A 25,526-nucleotide genomic window follows, 5' to 3' on the forward strand; every position below is an offset into this window, starting at 1 on the left:
GCGCACTCTTTCACATTCATGACGGCTAGCCTGACTACTGAAATATGTCCACTCCCTCTTCTCTTTACTGATGGCCACGGCGTTGGTAACGTCCGACCCGGTGTCCATGTACTCTTTTTCCTTCACGATGACCTCCCCGACGTCGGTAACTCCGACTCGGTGTCCTTCGATTCTACCCCCTTCGCGATGGCCTCCCTGGCGTCGGTGAAATCCGAGCCAGTGTCCTTCAGATCGACATGCCCAGTGTCATCGTTGAGATGATGACCTTTAAGTCAGCCTCTCCCAATGTAGCGACTGGCGTGCCTAGTGCCCTGGCCTTTATTGCGACCATCTGCCAAGACCACGAAGATAGCTACCTTGGTGGCCACCTCCATAGTGACCCTCTGTGTGGTAGCCATCTCCGTAAGCGACCTTATAGTCATCGTCATTGCCGCCTCCATAGCTACCTCCGAAACCCACGTGCGTAGCTTCTCGGGCAGAGCCGTAGCTGCCTCTGTGGCTGCCACGGCTGCCGCCAAGGTATCCACCCTTTTTTCTGTGATATCTGAAGCTTCGAGGGCGCTGGTCGGTGTATGTCGACGAGTTGCGGTAACCTTGGCCGTAGTTGGCCCAAGTGCGCTGCTCGCCTGCTACTTGCTTGGGGGCTGAAACCTGTTGGCCGCTCAGAGAAATATCAGGCCCGACATCGAAAGCTGGGCTTTGATGCAGAGCGCCAGATTGAGAGGAGAGCTCAGAGTCAGTTGCACCAGCTGATGCTCGTGGACTGACTCCGCTTCTGTGGCACGATCACCCGTGTTCGAGGATGAGGACTCGCGAGAGCTTGTGCAAGCCAGAGCCTCGTGAGTTTGAGGGGGTTCAGCCTTCTCTTGGCCGTTCTCAATCTTGATTCTGACGGGGCCTCCCAAGTTCCTGATGCTCAGCAAGATGTTCTCGCCGGCGAATTCAATAACTTGCGGGCTCGACGCAACGACATGGGTGATATCCAGCCGTTCATCGAGTTGGCCAAGAAATTTGGTCTCGAAGGCCGCTTTTGAGGACGAAATCGTTTCGTGGCTCGCGATGCCGTCTTCTTCAAAGGAAACGGCTCTCTGCAACTCGTCTTTCGAGCGCTTGTCGTCACCTTCCACGACGCGAGGGTTGAGAATTGGCGAAGGGTCTCGAGCCCTTTGAAAGGCTCCAGCTCTGGCCTGCTGAGATTGGCCAGAAGACGGGGCATTGCTAGACGATCCGGCGGTCGGCTCGCGGTATGGTCCGAATTCACGCTCCTCTTCCTCATCCAATTCTTCCATATCAAATACGCTGCTTCGGGTATCACCAACCCTAGGAAGGCGAATCCTCCTGCGGGTTTGATGCGGAAAGATGGTGACGTTTGGGTCGTTTGGAGACGTGCAGAAAGTGCTGGCTTGATTGGTGAAATCCTCGCTGAGAATGGAACCGGAAAAATTGTCGCTGGCGCCTTCCCGGAGAATGAAACTCGGCATGTGAGTATCTTCAGCCATTTCATCGCGGTAGGCGTCGCCGACTCTGCTTTTTTTCTGGACGATTGCTTCATCGTCAGGCCCAAGACTGTTTTGTCGTTTTCTGCGGTATGTCGCCATTTTGACTGTCGTGTCGGTGGTGCCGGTGGTGGATGGGTGTGTGTCGATGGGAAAACAAAGCTGCTGAGTGACTGAGATTTCTGTTTCTTTGCGGATTTCCCTGGTGCCTCTGCAAACCTTTTATGGGCAGCTTCTGTCGGATAGAAAGAAGAAGTATGCATACTCGCAGCTAATTCCTTCCGTTTTCGCCTTATATTCTCTGCTCTACTATTCTGCACCTTAGTTTAGGTAAATTACGCTTTGTACCGTTTTGCCTAATGGCTAAACAGCGCACTCAGCCTGATAAATGATCGCCTTGAACCCTTAGTTGTAATTAAATTCACGCTTTTCATACGCTCCTGAGAATGTTCTCATTTGCTTCTACTATCCTTGCCTTTGCTCAGGGGAAAAAGACTTCCCATGTAATACTGATCCTTCTAGCTTTCCAAAACTCTTGCGTTTGTGTTCAGCCCCATCGTCACATTTAGACTACTATCATGTCTATCTTTACATCCATCACCACGCCCATTGCTATGCCTACTGCCATACCTGCTGCCATGCCTGTTCCATCAACAAAGATGGAAAGTATGTTAGCGATAGCGAACAGGTAGTGAGTGCAACGGCTTCCCAACGCGCTCACATGCGCTACAAGATTTAACGGGCAGATGTTTGAGATTGATTAGATATCTCGAATCCGTATAAGAGTTGATCATGATAGTCGTACTCTCTTGCTGTCAACATCCTAAATGATTCCTATTATCATAGCACTTATGATCCCTTGCTGACAAAAGTACAACAGGAGGTGATCGTAGGTAGCGGGCCTAATGCCTGCCTGTCGTCTTAGGTGTTACCTTGGTTATCTATTGCATACTTAGCATTCGTCGTCAATTTGCACAAGTCACGTTGCATCGAACGGAGCGTCTGGCAGAATATCTATTTTTCATACTCAGTCTGATATACTCTGCAGCCCAATCTGTCTTAGTACTTCCTAGCCTGACGAACAGTACATACGGTATATCGTGTTCTCAGGCCCACGCCCAACACCTCTAACTCTCGTGGCTCATAGGCTCACGCCACTCTAAGAGCTGTCATTCTTTGGGTCGGTCAGTCCGTCAAACCAGAGGTGGTGATCGTGTTGTTCCGGGCTGCAATCATGCGGAACATCCGAGACCTTGCATTCAGTTTCAAGAGACCGAGCAAGCCTATCCTCATCATCCTTCTCAAGCTTGTTGAAATGAAGGCCCATGAGTGCTATGGTCCTCATGCCGTATGTGCGAAAGCTTTCAGCAAGCCAGTCAGCTAGCTGGACGTGTTTGTTCGCGGGCCGCACTCGTAGATGGCGGCAGTACTCCTTCATTCCCACCCAGATCATGACGTAGTCATCCAGAAGGTCCATGAAATTGTCGTCCGGGTTCCTCTTGAAGCTTAAGAGATATGTCTCTCCCTCGTAGTCGAGCCAGGCAATCTGCAGCGCCGGGTTTATCTTTCTGTTTGCAAGCTGAATATGGCCAGCGCTCCGAAAGAGACTCGTCTGTTGAACATTGGACGGAACTCTCACGGCAAAGCCCTCTCCAGACAGGCTTTGCTCATCCCGAGGGAGGAAAGCCTTCTGGAAGAAATCCTCTCGCTCCTTCCTACCTCCGTCGATGGCCTCAGCAATCCGGTAAGGGATATTGAAGGTCTGAAGATCCTTCTTGCTGTTGAGTGAAGTCCAGACGATCGGCTTCTGGGTGTTGGCCGCCTCAGGGGCCGACGGGGCATTGCTTGCATTTGGCTTGAGATCGGCAGTGTTCTCAACCTGCAAGTTCTTGTTCATCTGGGAGTTTTGCTCGGTGTCGGACTTCCTCTTTTTGTTTGCGGATGCATGCTCTTCTTGCTTAGAATCGGCTTGGTACTTGCGCTTCAAGTCATTCTCCTGCTTTGGGTCGGAACATTCCTCCTTCTCAATGTCCTGGCTCTCCTTCGGTTCTCATCCTCCGTCAGGTTCTTCTTCTTCTTCAATTCAGTCTCTGGGTTGTGATTGAAGATGGCAGTGTTCTCGTTCTCGATCTTGGCCGCAATCTCAAGCCACTCGCGGTAGCCATCGTCGAGATCTGCCTTCTCCGCATCCTGGATGACGACAGGGCCAAAGTCCTTCGGCCAGGTGTTGTTGTCGCACAAGTCTGTCACGGTGTCAGCGAGATGAACCATTGATGGTGTAATGAACTTACTCAGTGAAAATGCGCAGAACTTCAGGACCTGGTGCGCAACGTATCGCCGGGGCATCCAGGCGAGATGCTCGGTGTTGCGGGCCCAGCCGTACACCTCGTTGATACCGCGCTTCCACATCTTCTGGATCTCAGGGCCCAGAAAATCCTCAAAGGTCTTGGTGTAGATTGCGACCCAGATTTCTCTGGTGACGCAGCCGTCTGCGTCATCCTTGGGCGTCCAGTTCTCGGCGCGATTGTCGTTCTTGGTGGGCTTCTCGCCCGAGTCGGGGTTTGGCTGCGATGATGACATTTTGTCGTCCTTGCTGTTTCACCAAATTCACGAAAATCCGTGTTGTTGATGAAGATCAAAAAGGAAAGGGAAAAAAAGGTCCCAGGTGAGAGCGTGGTCAGTAATTTTCGAGACTCACCTGCGTTTGCTGCTTCTCGGTCGTTGGTCCCACAAAATCGGTGCTTGGCACGGGGACAGGGGTGGCCCGTCCGGCGTTCTAACCAATCAGAAGACAGGAGTGACCTTTAACGAGAACAACATGGCTCCAGCGCAGTCAACATGTCTTTCTTGCTGCTGTTCACCAAATCAAAGAAGCCTTTTAGAATGCTAGGACTTGTGGGCCCTTTGAAAGAAAAAAAGTAGACACGCAGAAAAAAAGAAAAAAAAGGGCTACAGCTGGTTTATAGATGACGCTAAGGACGACGACAGGATAGATAGCAAGGAAGAACACGGCAAGGACGACAGCGGTTGTTGCTCGTGCCTTCGAAAATTAGTGTTACTCGGAACTCAGCGTAGATACAAGTGAGGTACTAGATGGCGTTTACAGATCATCCGGGCCAAATCTATCACGGTGTTCTGCGAGGTTCAATGGACAGTCTCGCGGAGCAAGGGGTCACAAGAAGGAAGAAAGCTGATGCCAGTGTGTATTTCATGCTATGTACGGCTACTTTTCACAATCACAGACGTAACAGAGCTGATTGCCCCACCACGTGTCTGGATTGTCTCTCAGCCACAGCAGTACCAAAGCTGATTGCTTTGCTACTCTAGTCTGCTGGCGCAACAGAGCTGATTGCTCTGCTACGTTTCTGAACTGTCTCTCAACCGCAGCAGTAACAGAGCTGATTGCTTTGCTACGTATCTGAGCTGCATCCCGACCACAGCGCTGGTTGTAGTAAGGCTGGCTGCTTTGCTACTGATCCGAACTGTCTCCCAATGCCATCCTGGCATCTCGGCCCCGGTTCCTTGTCTTAGACCTGGACGACTTGGACGACTTGGACGACTTGGACTTCCTGGATCCCTTGGACTCCTTGGGTGTCTTGGGTGCCGTTGGATTGGAGGTATCATCCTCCTTCCGTTTCTTCTTAGCAGTTTCGTTGTCGTTGTGGGAATCCGGTCGCTTTTGCGGAATGATTGGCGCGGGTTTGTCGGCAAAAGAAGAGTCGTTCATGACTTCATCTTCGTCGTCCTCGGGGCTGTCGGGGCCAGACAAGATGTACATGTCGACTTCTTTGTCCTTCGCTTGCGGGGTGATGGGACCAGAAGCATCCTTCATCTCGACGTCTTCGTTGACCTCCGGGGGGGCTGGGGCGACGGCGGGAGGGACCCGCCTCCGCGATCTGGGCCAGGGACGGAAGCCGCTCATATCGACGACCCTCCTCTCTTGAGGATAATTCTTCCGCAACTCGGGATGAATCATGTCGTAGATGCAGGTGGTTTTGTCGCCCTCTTCCTTGCGTGACATAATCTCAGAGATCTTCCGGTATTCGGCGCTTCTTCGTCCCGCGTCGCAGGCATCTCGGCTTTGTCGTTCGATGTCGGTGAGAGGAGGCATCCGGTGCGCCCGCGTTCGGCTGTAGTAGAGGCAGTACGTGTGGCCGTACTCGGCAATGTCCCACTTCATGTCGGTGTAGGGAGAGGGATCCTCTGGGTAGATGTCGTGGCCGCCTGCCGCGAAGAGTCGGATGCGGTCCCTCTTATCATCCTGGTAGACACCGGCTCCTCTGAGTCGGACCGCTGCCGTGAGGTTGTACTGCTCATACTTCTGTTTCTCCGGAAAGTCTACGCCATAGGGTAGCTCGACGTTGAAGGAATGTAGAGCGTCCAGATGCTTTTCGTCGCGGGCTGAGGGGGTGTATCGGACTCTAATGACCTCCGGGCACCAGGCGAAGTCGAATCGCTCTCCAGTCTCCGTACCCTCGAGCGGGAAGGAACCACAATTCTCTTTGATGGCTGCGAACACGTCAAAACCGGTCTTTCCGGTCCTGGCGTTGTCGATCTCGATGACTTGGGATCGGGGTGACTCTGCAGCCTCCCATGCGGCGGTTTCGCTCTTCGCCATCATCGAACCAAAGAGGCGATACGTTTGTCGGTTCCAGAGGGTCTTGCTCATCAACTCCGAGTTGTTCCAAAAGTCAAAGGAGTATTGGTTCTTGTAGTTGCCATCCACCTGAACCATCTCCTTCTTGAGCATCTCGTACTGCTGGCTTGTCTGCAGGGGGACCGCCTTCCATGACAGTCGCAGCAGCGGGTTGCGCTTTTCCTCCTCCAGTCTGATCGATCCGGGACCCTCTTGATTTGGGATAACCTCGTTGTAGTCGGTGATACCGTTGTTCATGTGTCTTGCCAGCACCATCATGCAAGCGATACCTGAGGTGTCTCCCGCCTTTTCACATTCTTTCGGCCAAAAGGCGTGGAGGTAGTGTCGAGTTCGGTGGAGGTAAGCGGTCTGTTCCGCATCGCGGACATCTCCGTCGTGGCCACCACCCCAAGCCGCGAGGCTATACTGGATCGGTATCATACTCATCGCGAGGATTTGCGTGGTATAGATACCTTGGCGTTGTGTGGTGTTGTGTGGTGTTGTGTTGTGTGGTGTTGTAGCCAGGAACTTGCGAGGAGGACGTTGACGCGGTAGGTCTGGAGAAGTGACGTCTCGCTTAGCGTGACCACCCTGTGCCTGCCCCAGCTTGCCCACTGCCCACGCAGGAAGGAAGGCCCAAGACTCACTGCCTGCCTTACACCCTGAACGACCTCTTTGTGCTTTTTGTCTATCGGCCTATCTTAGACCACAGTGCTGTCCCGCTTTCTTTGACCCAGCGTCCCGCTCCACGTATTAAAGGGGCCGGGACCAGAACGAAGTAAGAAGAAGACGGCAGTCTTGAAGGTCCGGGCCAAAGCCAGGCGAGGGAGAAGTGAGTTTGATCCGTTCAAGCTCACTCATGAACTGTAATAACACTTGCTTACGATTCGCGGTCAGAATTTCGAGCCTGAGAAAGTCGTCGTTGACACCCACGAAGATTTTCGCCGTTGGAAGGAAGTCGACTTCTGGGCATCTACTCTCATTTTCTTCCCTTCGTCATGTAATACAGCACACCGGCTTCATTTGCCCGTGTGTGGGGGGGAAAGAAAATGACAAAATAGTGCAACGAGACAGCAGCGCGGCTTGATGAGTGCTTCGGGACGCCCTGCCTCATATACTCACTGATTCTCAAAAAGAGACAGTAAGAGAGCACCCATGCAGCCTTCAGTAATAAGTAAGATTCGTATTTATGTGGCATCAGTGAAACTGGCTGCCGGGAATCTCAAGACGTGCCCGGTGATAGCTGAGCGACGACCCAAAGGCTGCAGGCCCCAGACCGCACACCGGAGTGCCTCGCCGGAAGTTGCAAAATAAAAATCCCTAAGTATTGACTGCCACAGAGAAATACGAGCAAAGACACTGAGCTCGACCGTTACGCTGAGCTGCGTCGGGACGCCCCACTATCTCTCGATTGCCTTCCCTCTGCCCCCTCTCACTCACACTCGCACTCGACCATAACAACAACACCACCACCACCACCACCACCACCACCAATTTTTTCTCGTCGTAACAAGAAGAGAAAACATCAAAGTGAGAAAATTCCATCGCATCTGCCAAAAACATCTCATTTCCTGTTCGAATTTTTTTTCTCTGGCCCTTGCTAACATATGACTTGAACAGCAACATGCCTCCTTTTCAGGAACAAGACGGCCCCCCGGCCCCCGACCACCCCCCCAACAACGAGCCAATCGTCGAGAACGAGGATATCGCCCAAGGTCTGCCGGCAATGATGACATGGTTGGAACTGGTCCAGCGAGGCGCGCAAGAGCAAGCTCAGCTCCAGCAGCAGGGACTCCAGCAGTACGAGGATGACGACCAGTCGGACATTCCCGTTCTCGAGGCGGAGAATAACCAAGAGCAGCCGATTCAGGAAGTCGACGACCACGACGAGCCCGAATTCATCTTGGATCAAATGCTGGATTTCATCCTCGGAGACCTGGACGAGCCCATTCTGCAGTCGGGTGAGGATGAAGTGAGTTTCGTCCGGCTAAGTTCATCTTCTCAACCCAAACCCAAGCCCATACTTTGAGGTAATGAATAAGGACTGTAATTACAACGAATTGGTGACATCCTTTCTTTTTCATCGATGGAAGTAATACAACCGTCGGCCGTCTGATCATTGCTGGCATTTATGCATCTAATACTCATTTCGACCTCTATGTTTCTGACCGAACCCCTTGCCTATTTACAAATTATCTATTGAGAACTTATGGAGAGGGGTTGCTGACTTTTCCCAGGAGAGACTGGTCTTTAAAAGGAGCCACTCAGGTAAGCAAGGGCGACCAAAGCTACGACGGCCCTTAGATAGACACCCAGCTCCGTGACAGAAGCAGGAAACATACGTCTTTCACCCATTTAGATTGTAGAACCCCCCACCCTAAAAAAAAAAAAATTGCGCAAAAGTGACCGAAAGAAAACATCACAGAGAAAAAAAATGTGCACAGGATTTTCTTTTTGTGGCTGGGGCTTTCGCCGAAGTCAGTCTCAACTGGCTGCTGAGACTTTCTTTACTTCCAGTCCACAACGTTTTTATTCTTGATCAGTTGTATTATAATTTTCAATAGTGAGATTCGAACTGGATTTGTCAACTTCAGCTAAACGACTTTCGTGTACGTTTCTCTGAAAGAAGACTCAACCAGCTAGACCATGTGCTTCGTATTTAAGAGCCCAGCGCTGCTAGGTTCAATATCAAGGACGTGAGGGCGAAGGTGAGGTTCCGGCCTCACACATTCGACTACGGAATACGCCTCCTATTTTCTATACAGAACAGTATCCATTCTGATTCGTAATTCGTTTTCGTGCTATGTTATTCAATTCTCTGTGTTTGTCACGGGGGACACTGGCGACACATAGAGACCCCGGTGAAATGCCAAGCTGTCTTGCGACATCAAGTCATCCGCCAGTATCTACAATTTATGCCCTCAACGCATTCATAGAGCTCCCTCAATATTGGCCTCTATGAAACCAGGCTGTCAGGAAGTAACCCAAAATCAGCATTGGACCGACTGGGAGAATGCGTCTGGGGGAAGTCGCCACGCGTCTAGGTACCTCGCAAGTCATTTTGATACGCTGGACACTGAGCTTCAGGGTCTCAAGTTATGGGAAGGTGGGGTTCTTTTCAATCTACCTGTCACTTTACATCAAATCCTTTGTTAACAAACAGGTGTCTCGCTGAGCCCAACTTCAGCTGTGCTACTCAAACGCGCATGGGCAGCTGTCGATTCACTTCAAAGGGAGGCGCACCGCACTTATGGTCGTCCTCCTTCCTTGGCTGCCTTTTCGGCCCAGAAGGACCTGCCTTCCACCGGGTGCCAGATAGGTCTGTACCTTAGCCACCTGCCACTTTACCTTCGAAGCGGCGATCTACTCTGGCTTAACCAAAACAACGCGGCCTCACTAAATTTGACCCAAACGGGTCTTCTCAGATGCTCAAACAAACGAAGCTGCCATTCGCTGTGGCTAACAAAGAACGAATACGAATCTGAGACACGTTTGTATTGCCTTTCTCGGGAGGCTCAGTGCTATTGTGCGATCCAACGCCGGTTCCACCGCGGATCGAGCATCCGGATATCAGACTTTGCGAGTTTTTCGACGTGAAGACATCGTGTTCTTCGGAAACACCATCTTACACACGAGTATTTGTCAAACTAGACAACGTTCGGACCGTACGCTAATGATTGTTCCAGGCACGAAGCACCATGCAAGGCACATGGATCCAAGCAGAGCAGCCCCCACGATATTTGCGTCCCTGTTACCAGGCACCCGGATGCCACCCGCAATCGGCATTTGGATCGAGCCACGCCACCACCACCACCACCAACATTGTTCGTCATCCGGGCCGTTAGTCCCCTGCAAGCCAATGGCGTCTGACAGCGGCCCATCGAATCTCCGCGTAGGCGACCCCGGAGCCGGGCGATGGACGTGAATTCCATTTGTCGGGATGCGAGAAGCGAATATCGAGACGCGGCGACTCGATGGTACAGAAGACCGAGCCCGGTCATCCTTGAGCAGATGCCTCGGGCGGACGCAGGTCCAAGGGTTCGACGGCGAGTCCAACTTGTATACTGCAAGCACCAACTCGGCCGACTGCACCATTGGGATCGCATATTTGGTGCTAAATGTTAACTAAGCAGCCACAGTGCAGGTCGGGCGATATCCTCCCATAGTGGCTAGGCGCATATCGTGCGTCCAAGTAGCTGCTACCTAGAATATGCAGCGTGTGCCCTTTTCACACAAACACCAGGCCAGAGTTCCCATCCGACCTGTCAAACCCCTCTGGGACGTGGCCGCTGAACCGACTCATCTTCAATGGACCCCAAACTCGGCGCCGCTGATCCCCTCTAACGGGTGTCCAATCCCTTTTCCCACACGATCCCCTCGCCAAACCACGTCAGATCTCGTCGCTCGTTCCCGCGGACCAATGACAGTACAAAGAGCATCAGGGCGGAATTGAGTCTCGGTCACATCCGCGGGTCTCCTCCCCCCCTTTTCGGGAGTGGCAGAAGTGGCAGCGGTGCCAACGGCTGTCCCCTCCGGAGCTCCTTCCGGAGAGAGGCCCCGGTTTCGTATCTCGACCAATCCGGGCGCGAAGCGTCTCCGCACCACGATCTTCTCTCCCCACAAAATGTTTCGTTTCAAAGTGCGACGGTACCGGAGCAGCTGCACCGCCTCAGAGCCCCTCAACCCCCCGGCTCCGCGGCAGCCACCGAGCGCCAATCCGGGATGGGTACGTACTCGAGCCGGGGGGCACAGACGGCAGAGGCGATCCCCACCATCCTCTTTGGGATGCTCAGCCGCATTTCAGGCTCTCATCCCTGCCAGCTGTGAGTGGCAAGCCACACCCTCCCTGCCTCTCAGTGTCTCCTTGCAAGGCAGGGATCGAGCATCTGGCACACGCTTCTTTGCTTCTGTGACATCGTTTTTGTCCGTCTCCGAATGCCGACACGGGAGACGAGTGTCTGTTGGTACGAAGATCTAGATGTGGGCATGGCAAAGTTAGGCTCACAATCGCATTTCTGCCCATTTGCAAAGTTCCTGCTGGCCGGCATCGGTCTGTCACGCCTAAATACGAGAAACAAAAAGTTGAATCCACACGCAGAGCAAACTTCCCCCCTTCTGATTATGCGCACAGCGAGCCCGTAGCCTCCATGTAACGCTTCATGCGCCGCGCAAGGCTAGATGCAAAGCTGCAAAACGCTCGAGCTGGGTTCTTACTACTACAACTCTCAGGAGCAAAGTCAAAATGCCCAAACCCTTGGAAGCCTGTTGCGCTGTTTAGCCCTTCTGGAGCAGGAAAAAAAAAAGCTCTTCAGCTCAAACTTTGGCCTCCAACGCGACCCCTACAAACGCCCATGCGACGTTACTCTCAACGCGCTCTACCCCAGGACGCGTAACTCACACTTCCGCGAAGCCTCAAACAGTCCAGCGCCGGATGGTGCCATGCCCAGTAACCATGGAGCACCAACCACCCTCCCTCCGCCCGACCCTTTCCCCCCATCAAACGTGATAGCTGCCAACCCAAATTCTATATATCAAATAAGGGAAGCCTGGCTTTTAGGATTTTTGTTTCTTTTTTTCTCAACAGCCGCTGCCTGGCAGATAGGTAAATCATGGTTACCGAGCCCGAGGTGCTTGCAGCTCGCTGTCCTTGGGTCTCATCGTGCCTCTCGCGTCTGGCGAAACGATATCCGGAAACCTCTGGCCTGGACTCGGGGACCGGTTGAACCCATCTGGCCGCCGTTACATCTGTCTTGCCTGTCGACAGGACTAGAATTGCCCCGGCGTTCAGACGTTGCCGTCCGTGCGAGTGGGCGGCAGCCAAACCAGCACCCCTCACGGGCGAAGGGCCGACTTTTTGGCAAAGTAGCAGTTGGTCCGTGTTCTGGGCGGTGGTGGGGGGACTGTGGGATGGAAATGTGGTGTGCATGTTACACACGGAGCCGTCACTCCTCGCGCAACGTGTAAGCCGGCTCTGCCCTGCCTCGTCCTTTGGGTTGTTCCTACCACCACACCGACGATCCAGCAAACGCACCGCGTCCCGGGGCGGGCAGCAGACAGGACAGGCAGTTGGCAGACCATCAGCACAAGGCCCGCTCAGACTTTTCTGGCCAGTGTCACCACCGCCCGACCGCGCAGTACCCGACGGACGGACGCATCGATCCATGAACCCGGCCTTCTAGAACTTCCGCCTCATGTTAAAACCCCCCCTTCTTGAGTTCTCGCGCCAGCGTTCGCGTGTCTTGTCCGTGTGTGAGCAATGTCTGGTGTCGGTCGGGCTGTCTCTGTTACAGCCCGCCCACCTTTTTTGTCTGTTCTTCGTTTTCCTCACAAGTTTTTAAGGCTAAGAGGCCAAGGGGTGTGTGTGGTGGGCAGCACGAATCTAGCTCTACAGCCCTCCATCCAGACCACTTACACGATCTGTCTTGGAATCGTGACGGCCAGATACCTATTTAGGAAATCGGCAGCGGTCGATATAGCTTCAACGCATCGCCAAGGATGGCATTCGTATTTTTTCTTTCTTCTCTTCTTGCTTGCTGCCTGACAGGTAGCAGTCGTTGCGATGGCATACTTGGCATTTTCTCCTTCGTCTTCAGTCTTGGACACTCCCACGCCTGCCCATGACCATCATCCGCCCAGCCCAAGGCCAAGCTCCTAACCGCATATTTTGCTTTTCCACCGTCATGCCTTGCATGCAGAGTGCTGACTTGAAAAATGCTGATGCTCTCCTGACTACTCATCGCAACCTTCGCCACCCGACTCGACCGACCGACCGACAGACCGGTTTCCGGGACCCTTAATTTTCTTTTCCTCTTTTTTTTTTCTGCCCTCTCATCGTGCGTGCCCGTCTGCATGCATGCATGCATGCATCTCGACGACGACAGACTTTTCACAAAAGTCTGAACCTTTGCCTTACCCCAGCTGTGCTTGTCAGAACCCTCCTTCTTTCCGTTGATGCCCAAAATAGAGGGGCGGGCCCTTTGGGGTAGAACACCACCTTGGCCAACGCAACCCGTGCCCCCCCTAGGTCTCCCCCAAAAGCTGAGAAAGCTGAAGATGCAACGCATTTGGAGGGGCAGATCTTGTCCCGATTTCCCAACAATGCGTGAACATGCAAGCATCCCAACTTTTGTTCTTCTTCGCCCAAGTCAGGTTCAGGGTCCCGTCCTCTCCATGCGCCTCCCATCAGTCACCCTCACATAATCGCGCATACGAGACACCGGCAAGTTGGTGAACAAAATCTTGTTCGAATTAACTAATAACGTAAAAATGCAATCAAATAAACCCATTGAGCAGTGTTATCCAGGCCCGGGCCGAAAACCTCCAGGGTCCGCCTCGTCGCCTATATTCCCCTTCCTCTCAAAAAAGTTTCCCAGCGCACCTCTACCGCAGAATCTTGTTCCTGGGGGAGCTTGAGCATGTCGAGACCCGCGCAGCGTATCACACACACCCAAAGAGTCTCCCATGCGGCTTTCCCATCCCTGCCTCGAGCACTCTTATGCTCTCTCCCGAGTAGTGTCTACCCATCGGTTGGCGGGGAGGCCATGCGTGAGGGCGAGCAGCATGTCGCCTGTTCTCACCGTCCCCCGACCACAAACCCCCCTGACCCGAAGCTGCTCACAGGGCGCGACCCCCCTTGACCCCAGACTTGCACACTTTGACCCCCATCCCGGCGCATCCTTTCCGTTCATCGTCGGTCCCGTCTAGCGGGAATCCGCCATGCCGTACTTGGCGTCCGCGTGGGGTAATCAGTGTGGTCTGGGTAGTCGGGTTCGTCGGCCCCGCGCCACATCGGGTGGGGGAGAGTGCTGTCGTGAAGAGCAGATTCCGAGGCTATGGCACAAGAGGGCTTTGCACCATGTGTCCCTGTCCGGCAGGAAACTCTCGTTTGTGATGCCCAGCTTCTTTGGTTTTTTTTGTTGATGTGTCCCATCTCTCCTCCACTTCCGTGTCAGCCAACCCCCAAATGCGGGGAAGGCAGCAGCGAGGACCCTGTCGACAAGCCAGTGTCCGCTTCGACGGCTGTATCTCAGATACAGCCAAGTCTCGGCTACGCGATGATTGTGTTGCGAAATCGACCCTTCCGCGCGAGAAACGTTGCCATTATTGGATCCTGTCCGGGTTGCAAGTCTTCGCCGTCAAAACCGAAAAAACCGAATAGTCTCTGCGAATCGAAGAAAAACAAGAGAGCCGCGTGTCGTGGCATCTAGCCCGGGTAAGCGACGTCGTCCTGATTCGTATCGTTAGTCGCGCAGTCGTGAATATTCGTCATTGGTCGTGAAAGAGTCGTCGTAAATCATCCGTAAGACAGGAAACCAAGCCAAGGAAATGAAAGAAAGCAGATGCGCAGCGGTAATGGTATCTTCCGATCCAGTGTAATGCCGATGGGGGTATCTCTAAGAAAGCCTCTTGAACCAATGAAAATAGAAACAAAAGGAAAAGCCAGAACGGTGGAATCGAGAATCCAAGGTTTGTGTGTGTCGGTTTCTTCTGTCTCGGCTCCAGGCCTGGAGCCGAGCGGTGGGGGGTTGCATTGCTGCGTGATCCTCTTATTTAGTTGGAGAAGACCCAAAGGAAAATGAGAAAAAGGGAAAAGAGACACAAGCCGCCGTATTTCGAGAAACCCCCCAAATGTAAATGCACTCAAATGCCCGCCCCGGACCCAGCCATGATGTGAGATGGTTTTCGAATGAAAGGTGACCGAGCTTGCGGCGTAGCGAGTGGTGGTTGTTGTTCCCCGGATATCGAAAAGACACAGAAGTAAAAAATCAAACGCTCGCTTGCTGCCGACAAAGGAAAACCGAGATTATATCTTTTTGTTGAGTTGGTTGATCTTGCGCGCGAGTTTCCGTAACACCGTTCGCTCCCCCTTCCTGTTGATGCAAAACGCCGAGATGCCTTGAGTGTTGGTTCTATGCCGAGCAGATCGAGAGGACTTCAACTTTTCGCCGGGAAACATGGACAAACGTGCCAGGCAATGCTATGAGGTCGTGACGACGGGGTAGCTATCAGCAGTGACGGGGGGCGCTGGTTGTCACATCGTCGTCGTGTACTCCTGGTAGCGATCCCAGCCGAAACCGCCATAGCCGATGCTCACGCCGCATTGCGGGGTGAACATGCTGGGGAGGGGCAACGCAGGGATGGGCGCGGTGATGCCTGGCGAGCTGTAGAAGAAGCCGGCGCTGGAGAAGGGCTGGCTGTAGGACGGGGTGGGCGAGGGTATTTGGACCTCACTCATGCCGATGTTGGCCCAGATGGGTGTTGAGTCCTGAGAGGTGACACTCGGGCTTGAGGGCAGCACCCTCCAAGCGTCGACGGCGGCAAGGCTGGCCGGGGTGGTGGGCTGCGACCACATGCTGGCGTTGGCGGGCGAGCTGGGCAGCAGGGGAGGCTGTCTGATGACATCGACAACACGGGGCGGAGGGGGAAGCAGGGGCTTCATCAGGCCCATGATGTTGTTCTTGACCTCCTCGCTCTTACCGGAGAGCAGCTCGCCAGCACCATCCTCCTCGAGACCCTCCAAGGCGGAAACGTGCGTCCTGAAGACAAACTTGTTGATGGCCTGGACGAAGTCGTCGTGCATCTTTTTGCACTGCTGGTCCTTCTCAGACCAGTCGTATGTCTTGGCCTTGCTGTCGACACAGTGAATTTCCTTGTGGTACTCGACGAGAGCCTCTATTGAGTCGGTGGTCAACTTGAAGGCGACCTCGTTGCGCAGGACCATGTCGACGTGGACGATGTAAGCCTCGATGTGAAGGAGCTGGTAGTTGAAGACGGCCTCGACCAGAGGGTTGGAGTCCTGGCGCAGCTCGGATTCCGGGGCCTTGGGGAGCATGATGGAGGTGAGGGTCCAGATGGCGTTCGGGGAGGAGAGGGTCTCGGTCAGACACCTTTGGTGTTGGGGGACGCTGTTGAGGGGACGCTTGATCCTGTTGATGCGCTTGAGGGTCTGGGTCAACCACGGCTCGACCTTGGAGCCAAGCACGACGTTGACTGATGAGGCTCTGGGGGCAAAAGCCGCCGCAGAGGCTGGCAGCAGTTGGACGGGCATGTTGGCGGTGGAAGTGTGAGGATATTCCAATCGAGGAAGCGTGGCGGCAAGATGTGTCGTAGATATGGCGGGCCCTGGGAGGTATCCGGTGGTTCTTTGGTCTTGATATGGGAGGGTATCGATCTTTGTGGGATATGTCTTGATGTGTGCTAGGTGCCCTTATGAAATCTGGGGATATTCGGGGAGGGGGGAAAAGGAATAATAAAGGAAACAAGAGGATATGACGGAGCTGGGCGGTCCCTCGGAATTTGACGTCGTGTGGGATATTTTGGCTTGCACGCCTGCTGCCGCGAATAAGAAGAAGAGAACGGTGGACGAAGAGCTCGTGAGGAGGGAAGAGGAGGGTGAGAGGTGAAAGTGGTGGTGCGAGGGTGGTGGGGTGTTATAGTAATCGGCCGAGCTGTCGTTTCCCTCGACTCCAGGGCAGACCTGGGGCTTTGGATCTGGGGGCCTGTCGCTGTACGCTGTACGTCGCTGTCAGTGGAAGCAGGTGTTGGTGGCTGCACCTGCAGCTGCTGCGGTTGGAGGTACTGCGGTACCTGCCTGCCTGCCTACTACCTTACTAGGTAGGAACCTAGGGACATGTCACGGCGAGGAAGGCGCAAGAGAGAGGAGGGTACCAAGGTAGGGAAGAGGGGGGGAGGGAGGGGAGTGAGGGGGGTGTGGCAGGTACTGCGGTACAGGCGGCGCAAGGAGCAAGGTGCAAGGAGCCCGCAGCAGCGCAAGAAAAAAAAAAAAAAAAAAAAGAGAGAGGGAAAAAAAAAGTGGAGGGGGGCCTAGAGGAGCAAGTGGAGTCTCCCGGTCGTCCCTCTCAGGAGCGGAAGACCTGAACCTCCCTCACTGCACACTGAACTGGACGCGGGAACGACGAGGATCCATGGATGATGCACGCCGGCGGGGGCAGCGCACTGCTCTGTGCAGTAGCATCGGATCTCCCTAAGCCGCTAGGGTTGGCCTGCTATAGGTTACCTTAGGTACCTACCTACCTGCCCACCATGGGAGGGGAGGGGACGGGAGGTATTTTCTCGTCGTTACCTTACTGCGTACTGGACCCGGCACACCAACTGGCAACCCAAGGTACGGTGGTAGGCAGATTTCTCTCTTCTAGGTCCTCTCTATGCCGTCACTTTCCATAGGGACTTTAGCCTGAGGACGGCGTCCCATTGCCATCTTGCGCAGTGCATGCGTCCTGCGTCCTGGACTGGGCCGCCTGCCAGGTCAAGTCTCCGTTCTACGCCTCTCGCCTCACCCGGCATTGCACACTATCCGCCAGCCTACTCCATCCATGGAGAGAATACTGCACCCAGACTGGATCTTGACAGTCCCGGCTCCATGTTGTCCGGGTTGCGAGCTGGAAGCTGGCCTCGTCTGCTGGCGCTGGCGCTGGTCTCTTGCGCCGGTCCAGCGTCGTGTCCCTGGTGTTGGCCATGGCCACTTTCCATGTCCAGTCCCCAGCGCCCAACGGCCCATGACTAACATGCAGCAAAACATCCAGTCGGGCACCGTCCTGTATCTGCGGCTTGGAGGACTCCGACAGGCATTGACCTGAACCAGCCCTGAGTCCGTCGAGAACCAGAGCCGAAAAAAAAATTCGCCGTCGCCTTGATTCTTGACATTCTCCATGCGACCACGTCGACTCTCTCAGTCGCCATCGTCTCATAGCTCACGCCAAACGCCAGCGAGCCCACCTCGGCTCAGCAGCGCCTCTTCTCCTTCCTCCTCCGACTCCCTGCCTCTCGGGATTGCCTGTCTTTCGGCTGCATTAACCAACCCAGGCAAACACCCCAGGCCCCTTGGCGCTTGCATACACGCCATACGCAGCAGATCCCTCTCCCGGCTGACGAAGGTACATCGACATCGACTTGGACAGCTTCAACCTCAGGCAAGGTTCAGCACCCAGAGTAAGCAGCAGCTTGAACTAGGTAGGTCGACGGCCAAGCTGAGGCCCCTTATCTTACTGTACTCCATACTTCCCGAGTCTACTTGACTGCCCGTCCTGCAGTGAGCTTAATCGCGAGTTGGTGTACTCGTACAGCAAGGTTCACTTGATGGCCAGGTCGAGGTGCTGACTGAGGCAAACCGTCGTTGGCTGTAGTCGCCCGTTGAGCCGGAACCATCTCAGCGACGCCCGACGGTTACCTTTGTTTCTTCTTTCATTCGTTTCTTTCCAACCAACGTAAGTTTGTAGAACATGTTTCCCGCAACGGTCTAGCCCGTCTGCACTAAGCAAAAGCGAACGTCTGTCTGGCGTGCGTTGTGTGAGATGTGTGCGTGGTGGGCTGGCTTGCTTCGTGCGGCGCGCGCCACAACACGTTCCAAGTCCCAGAGAGAGACAGGAGTGACGGGAAGAGCCTTGGAAGTCAAAACCACCTGCGAGCAGGGCTAAGGGTAAGCCTGCCCGGAAGCCAGCAAGCGACAGAAGGGGGAAATCAAGAGAGATGGACGTGTGGGCACCAAAACCAACATGACAGAGGTGCGCCGTCATCCATGGCGACCCCGGGAGAAACTAGCAATTGCTAGGCGAGGTCGAATCTAGCAAGAGATAAACGACGGCATCTGTATGGATCTGAGTACGCGGGCTGCCGCAGCGCTCCGGTAGATCGGTCTTTGGGCTTGAACAGACTTGGGTTCTGCATCATAGACCGAGAAACCGTGTCCCCTGTGCGGAACGTACTCAGTTGTTGCAAGGTATGTTGCGGTCGCCCTCCTTCGCCTTACTTTTTTGCCGTCCGTATTGCTGCCCTCGGCCCCGACCCCGGCCTCAAGCGAAGCGACCCCGCGGCAGTTTCGGCAGACGGGCGCGCGCGGCGAGATGCTCCAAACAGGCGAACTTTGGAACTTGTCCCGTCTTCCTGGGATCAGAAAGTACCGTACACCACACTCTAAAAAGAGTCTAAAAAGGTACTTCCGGCGTCAGCGAGAAACGACTACAGAGTACCCAGCAGATAGTGCGCGTTGGTTGACGAGCAAGAGAAAAAAATAAAAACAGACGGATGCGAAGGCGAGGGCTGTGCTGCGACCTGCATATGCTGAATGACAGAATCCGAGAGGTCAGGCGAATGGGAGCCGTCGGAGCCCGCAGAATCCCAGCTGAACGACCGATGCCATTGCAGATGCAAGCGCAAGCTTGCCGTCGCCGCCGTCGCCAGACCAAGTACGTATCTTTTTGGTCTGTACTTTTTTAGAGTCCGTGTTTATTTCGTCTGCGCAGCCTTGACTCTAGAGTCTGTGGTTTTCCTCTCCGGCTGGCTTTGGGGCGTGGTCTGTGGCCCATTTGGAGACCTGTCAAGCCCTCCGAGGCATGGCGATTTTTTTTTTTCGGGCCTAGGAAATTCAACGTCATGCCCGAATGTGATGTGTTGTCGATGCGGCCTCCCAAGCTGAAGAGAGGCTCAGGCGGCCCAAACCTCGGCCAGCTGTGCGCCTCACTCTTAGAGGGAATGTCGTTGCAAGTTGAACTCGTCTCTTCCTGCAATGCCCCACGGCCTGTGCGGAGAACAGCCACGAGAAAGTCGAGGCACAGCTGCGCGCTCAATGGCAATTTCCGTTCAAGGAAAGTAAGTCGCAGTCGTAGTCGTATCACGGCGCCGTGTAGTAGCAAGCCCGACGAATGCCTTGCTCCTCTTGGTTTCTCGCCGACTCTATGTTAAGTTGCCTTGCCTTATCGTGCTGACCTGGCCCGCCCCCTCGGATCCCGTTCGCCTACAAGTTGCCGTCATCGCATCTTGATTGCCGCCGCTCGAAGGCGATGTAATATCGACGATATAGGGTGCGCATCTCCGTATACACCCTTTGCCATACTTTCGTGTCTCTCCGTGTGCGCTGTTGCATCAAGAAGCCACGGCCAATTGCCCTGATTTGATAAATTCGACGAGAAACTCCTCGCCCCAAAGTCTGAGTCTGAACCTATGTCTCTCCGGCTAGAGACAGGCCCGGACAGAGACAACCTCCCGGCCCAACGACGGCGTCGTTGTTGTAGTCGCACAACCTCAAGCCCGGCCGGCCCTGGGGTTGCAAAAAGAAACAAACCGAGACTTGTCACTGCTGTAAGAGGAACGTTTCTTCCCCAAAGAAGGCCTACCCCTGCTCGTCGGTAACCCACCAACGTCTCCTTTCACATGTATTTCTCAAAAGAAGAGGCAGACCCTTGCAATCAAGCCACAGGGTGTGCCCCAGGGCACCAGCTGCCAGTCCACCCCTCCAAAGAGCAAAAGCTCAAGGGTGTGTCGAAGTGGGGGAAAGAAGAGGCGACTTTGCAACGACGACATTGACGCAGCGCCTGGCGCTTCGTCGGACATTGCTACTACGACCCTGCGACCACAACTGCCCACTGGGCCTTCTTCGGGGCCCTCAATAGCCTTCCGCGGGATTGCAAATTGTTCCGGCCATGAGTACTTTCCAACGTCTTTTGCGATATATCATATCCCAAATATTACACAGCGTCGTGATCATTTACACGCTTGTCCCTTGGGAGTGCGCCACAGTCCTGTCGCCCAGTATCAGATCTGGTCAACGTGCATGGCCGTCTTCGTAGATTTTTCGCAAAAAGACGATCATGATTGGCGCGCCCCGTCCAATCGTGATCCCTCACACAGTCTCACGCAGGTCCTGCTTGGCTCGCTGCGACCCAAAATGGCTCCGCATGTTGTGCCGTCGCATGCAGGTAGGTGTGCATAAGAGACCAAAAGCCTCTAGACTTGTCCGCCGCTAGGAAACCATCCAAGAGTACCGCAAGATAGTTGCGCTTATGCAGCTGGCCAAATCCGTCCAGCCTTGATGATCCGGTCTGACGGCTTGTCTTTTGCCAGTGAAACCTTTGCCACCATCAACCTGTCCTGTAGGCCGTCGTCGCGATGGGACCGTCATCGCGTTGCGTTAGTCGACTAACGGCTGAGTCTCTGGCGTAGCTGTGACCATCCCGGAGATGAGGGACTTGCAATTCGGTCATCTTCATCTCGCCGACTCGTCTTCCTATCCAGTCATGTAGTTGAAGTCGAGAGTCTCTGGCACGTTAGAGCCGTATGACTTGCATGTGCGTACAGGACACTTCTGCTCGTCTCCCTGCATCATGTCGGTTCCAACAGGAGATCGTCTTGAAACGACGCAGGCGCGGCCGTGACGGCGGGTAGCCCCAATAATCTACATTGGCCATATCTGTACTTGGATGGGCATGTCCGTCTGCAGCTTGGACTCTTTTTGGAGCGTAGAGTCGTAGTCCATGGACCGGCTCGAGTTCCTCGAGACTCAGGGCAACATGGTGATTGGAGCGGGCCATGAGCCCGCAGAGAGAACCGCCAGAAGAACCAACACTAGACTTCCTTCGCTGGAGTCCCGGCCGGGACTCCGCCTGGGATAGAACATCAGACCAGATGGCGCGGCGTACGGCAGCGGCAGCATTGGCATTCCATCTGAGAACTGGCGTCGAGAGCGTTTCCGAAAGCGTGGACTCCCCTTATTCCTTCGAACTTCGCATGGACGCCGAGCCAAAGGGGGTTGGCCCGTCAAAATGGAACGGGCTGCAAAGGCACTGTGGAGTGAGGGTGGTCGGTTGAGGATGAAGGCATCGAGCAACGACAGCCTGTAGATGGCATGTGACAAGATCGAGGCCCCTGCTAGCGGCGGAAGGTGAGCTGAGGTGTGTCTGCGAAAAACCTGGTCCTTGGAGTCTCATTGGTTGCTGAGCTGAGGGCCAGATTCGGGCTATGTGGGTCTAGGCGGAAAACGGCCGAGCGCCTGATGATGATTGGCAAGAAATGCTGAAATTCCTCATTGATATTTGACCAATCATGGCTCAGAGACCGCGAGAGCCCACGATGAGCAGAGACGAGCACAGTCCAAAGACCCAAGGGATCCCTATGAGGAGTGACCGTTGAGCAATAGCAACCGCGTTAATGGCGCAAAAAGGAGCAACATTGCCCCGGGATAAGGGGTCAGAAACGCAGCATGGTCAAGGGCATCTCGACATGGTTACATACCCAGATTGCCAGATTGGGGACGGGCCTGTCCCATTCGCGGGTGTCCGGCTGCAGAAACAACCGTTCTCGAACCTCTTCAGAAGCGGGTTGAGACCTTTCACCAATTAATCCGCGGTCCAATCGAGTCATTGAGATGCTGGCCCAGTTCCGGTTGACTAAACAAGGGGACACGGCTCAGAAACAGATCCGGAAAGCAAGCAGGGACCACATCGTCGCTGTCGAGGTGGTAATTACATCCCGACATATTGCTCCGTCCCGCGGTGGCGAAGGATGACTCTTTTTCGTGAGTGGATTGAAGAATCCAACCCTTGCGCATCCAGAATACCATCAAACCGGTAGCTGGCGCTTCTGGGACCGGTGTCGGCATTGCGGTGGGAGGGTGGGCTTTCGATAACACCTTGGACGGAGGTGAGTGCTCCCCTGGGCGAGCGGCGGTTGTTCGGCCTTAGACGCGGGAGAGGGCGACAAACGGCACGTCGTGGAGTCGGACAAGCCAGTGCAGTGGAGTCTTGCGCCGTGGCGGCAGGTCTGCTGACTGTCTGCCCTATTTTTGGCCCCCGCGGCATCGCCTGTCGCCTGAGCAAGACCGCCGTTTGCCGCATCCGCAAGAGTGGGCGATTGACAACAGCCACTGTCCTCCAGCCTCCCGAGGCTCGTGACCACAGGTGCTGTCACTTGACTCTGGTACAGTCAGGTCACATGAGTACAGCCGCCGGCCTGCGTCCGTTCTGTCACCGCTCAGAGTGTCCCGCCCCCCTGCCATCGAGCCGGTGAAGAAACAGGAAGGCCGACGGCATCAGTTCGGATTGCACCACGCCAAGCTTCACAGGCAGTGTCGTTTCCGGTGTCGCCGCATTTCAAGGCAGATCCTTGCCCTAGTGGCTGGGTGCGCGACCCGCAAACCTTGACTGGCCGCACGGTTGTGCGGGAGCAGATCCCTTGGTTTTTGGCAGCGGGCGCCGACTTGAAAGGCGTCCATAGGGATTCTTCTCATTCGAAACTACCATCTGCAGGACGGCATCTTCATCGCTTCATTCGTCTTCATCTCGCAGCGAGCCCCGTCCATTACTGCTTTCTATGCGTCGCATGCAGGTCGAGGCCAGAGCATTGCCATCGTGACCGAGAGCGACAGCGACGACTCGACCATTCGAGAGCGCGTGCCTAGCCGATTCATGCTGTTGTTCAAAATAGCATAGCGAGCTTGAGCCAAGTATGCGAGCGGGACGGTTCGTTTTGGACGGGTGTTCGAAAGAAAGGCATCCCTTGTCTCGAAAGCATCTTGTGCCGATACTCGCCACCAACTAAGCTCCTGCTACGTCTGAGCCAGATTCACAGATGCCATGGCACGGACTGGATGCGTAGTGACAGCTCCCGGAGGAACAAGCATGTAGACAAGCAGGGCGGTCCTTTCTCGAAGTCGAAGGCGATTGCGTGTCTGCTCCTCCGGTGAGAATGGTGATACCGAAAACCGATTTTCGTAGGGTTTCCCCAGATCTCGCAGCTCCGAAGAGTATCCAAAAAAAGAACAAGGACTGCCGGTCTGGGGGAGAAACGGTGCGGCGAAAACCCCACCAGCGAAGATCCGCGTGTGGCGCAGAGCCGGGAGGCTGGTGATGGGGGGCAGCCCGAGAAGACGATTCGCAAAGTGCGAGTGTATCGAACGTCTCCCGAGAACAACCGTCGTGCTAGCAGATGCACAAGTCAGGGGACATGGGCCGAATACGGGAGGCCCGTGGTTGGGTGGTTTTCGGCCCTTGAGCAGCTGAAATGTGCTGCTACCGATGCATAGGGCCCGCTGATCGCTTCGAACCGATTGCTTGTCAGTGGTCGAGCACAAGGACCTCCCGGGTCTTGATTCTGCATAAGGGAGGCCACACACGGGAGGGGCTGAGGGGCTGTGCTGCCCGCAAAACAAACGCCGTTGACTCGTTGATGGTCGGCATTTTGGCATTGATTCGACCCTCCTCGTTGGCACAGGACACCATACGGGCCGTTGGCGACAGCCACGCGGCTTCGAAGGGATCCAGAAGCACTTTTGGCGACAATCGATACCAGTTGTGGCCAGCATGATGCCATCACCATGGTTGTGTTTCCCAACGTCGATGATGGCATTTGTTTCACCAGAGATGCCCCCCAGACCAAGCTTGGTGCAGAAACAAGCCTGACGTCTGGGGTAGGATGCGTATTGCGATTGTGTGTTCTTGCGTGTGCGTGTGTCGTGGTAACGACGTCCCAGCCAGTCATGATAGCCCCGTGTTTCGAACTGATGGTTGAGGAGCTCGAGTCGTTGTTGAGCTTCAATATGCGACATCACTTATTGAGCGTGAAGCTGCATCAATGACTCAATGCTGCCACAGCTTTGTCTCCGTCTCCGCAAATGAGTTTATCTTCGTTTCTGTCCGCGTGTCTCCATTTGCGTCCGTCTGCATCTCGCGATGGCTAACCGGTGGATACATGCATGGCAGACTCCAAGCGGGATGCTCATTTGAGAGCAGGACAAGCAGAGCCTGTCGACAAGGAAAGCGATCGCGATCGTTGGAGAAGGCGGTTGCAGTCGAGACCGAATAAAATTTTCCCCCTCGAGGCGTAATTCGAACCAAGTCTGCAGTCAGCTGGTACTGGCTTCAAGATCGAGGTGTAATCCAAATAAGGTCCTCCAAGCTGTGGTAGCCCAATGGAAAAATCCGAAGGAGCCAAAAAGCCAGGCTCATCTTTGCATTTGCCGAACTCCGTAAGGCTTCGGTCAACGGGAAGAGCAGCGCATTGAGACTTTGGGGAGTTCGAAAGTATGTTGGAAGCTTGTTATTCTGGGACAAGACAGACAAGTAAAACAGCACAGTGGGATGGATGGTGAGCTGTTGAGAGGTTCCATGTCGAGAATACTTGGAGGACGACGGGGATGACGTGAGTTGAAGATCTGGGGCAGGAGACAGCCGGCGTTGCTGTCAATGGCAATGGCACTAACGAGGAGCTTGGGCCACTTTCTCTTCACCGGGCCTGAGCTAAAGTCGAGCGCCAAATGAGCTGTGGCTTCAGCGTGTCGCGGGGCAACTCGGCCGAGATTACAGTGGACCGGCCAGTAAATCACAGCGGCAAGGCTGGGCAGATTAGCCCCCAGTTGCCCCCCGGATACGACGAATACGCGGTTTCATTGGCTCGTCCCCGTCCTGAGACCTCAGATGAGGCTTGACGTTGACAGCACACCTCCAGAGTGCATGCGGCTTCAGCCGACGTCATTACAACTTCGCAAACACCTTTGCCCTTCCGCGCAGCATTTTCCACGATTTCGATATACCGAGCATGCCTTTCCTACAGCATAGAAACCGATAATATTGTTACAGGCGACGAACGCACGTCGTAACCACCGCTTG

At 54.6% G+C, this 25,526-nt stretch overlaps 6 protein-coding genes across 6 annotated transcripts; 1 reads left to right on the forward strand and 5 right to left on the reverse strand.

Annotated features, from left to right (window-relative positions):
* Positions 1 to 662: 662 nt before the first annotated feature.
* On the reverse strand, positions 663 to 1,598 carry CGGC5_v001355 (uncharacterized protein; the record flags this gene model as incomplete). The annotated part of the gene is made up of 1 exon (XM_032034389.1): positions 663 to 1,598. One exon carries the CDS (start codon positions 1,596 to 1,598, stop codon positions 663 to 665), a length of 936 nt encoding a protein of 311 aa, XP_031886282.1.
* A 1,057-nt stretch (positions 1,599 to 2,655) lies between these two features.
* CGGC5_v001356 (uncharacterized protein) lies at positions 2,656 to 3,393 on the reverse strand (the record flags this gene model as incomplete). The annotated part of the gene is made up of 1 exon (XM_032034390.1): positions 2,656 to 3,393. One exon carries the CDS (start codon positions 3,391 to 3,393, stop codon positions 2,656 to 2,658), a length of 738 nt encoding a protein of 245 aa, XP_031886385.1.
* An 86-nt stretch (positions 3,394 to 3,479) lies between these two features.
* On the reverse strand, positions 3,480 to 4,076 carry CGGC5_v001357 (uncharacterized protein; the record flags this gene model as incomplete). Its single annotated transcript, XM_032034391.1, has 2 exons — positions 3,480 to 3,739; positions 3,788 to 4,076. The coding sequence occupies 2 exons, from the start codon at positions 4,074 to 4,076 to the stop codon at positions 3,480 to 3,482; spliced, it is 549 nt and encodes a 182-aa protein (XP_031886280.1).
* An 889-nt stretch (positions 4,077 to 4,965) lies between these two features.
* On the reverse strand, positions 4,966 to 6,579 carry CGGC5_v001358 (uncharacterized protein; the record flags this gene model as incomplete). Its single annotated transcript, XM_032034392.1, has 1 exon — positions 4,966 to 6,579. One exon carries the CDS (start codon positions 6,577 to 6,579, stop codon positions 4,966 to 4,968), a length of 1,614 nt encoding a protein of 537 aa, XP_031886279.1.
* A 1,177-nt stretch (positions 6,580 to 7,756) lies between these two features.
* Positions 7,757 to 8,161, forward strand: CGGC5_v001359 (uncharacterized protein; the record flags this gene model as incomplete). Its single annotated transcript, XM_032034393.2, has 1 exon — positions 7,757 to 8,161. The coding sequence occupies one exon, from the start codon at positions 7,757 to 7,759 to the stop codon at positions 8,159 to 8,161; it is 405 nt and encodes a 134-aa protein (XP_031886384.2).
* Positions 8,162 to 15,163: 7,002 nt separating this feature from the next.
* CGGC5_v001360 (uncharacterized protein) lies at positions 15,164 to 16,180 on the reverse strand (the record flags this gene model as incomplete). The annotated part of the gene is made up of 1 exon (XM_032034395.2): positions 15,164 to 16,180. The coding sequence occupies one exon, from the start codon at positions 16,178 to 16,180 to the stop codon at positions 15,164 to 15,166; it is 1,017 nt and encodes a 338-aa protein (XP_031886397.1).
* Positions 16,181 to 25,526: the final 9,346 nt, after the last annotated feature.

This window comes from Colletotrichum fructicola (genome assembly GCF_000319635.2).
Source record: "Colletotrichum fructicola Nara gc5 chromosome Unknown KSG_Nara_v1_contig01, whole genome shotgun sequence".
In the NCBI taxonomy this organism is placed as follows: domain Eukaryota; kingdom Fungi; phylum Ascomycota; class Sordariomycetes; order Glomerellales; family Glomerellaceae; genus Colletotrichum; species Colletotrichum fructicola.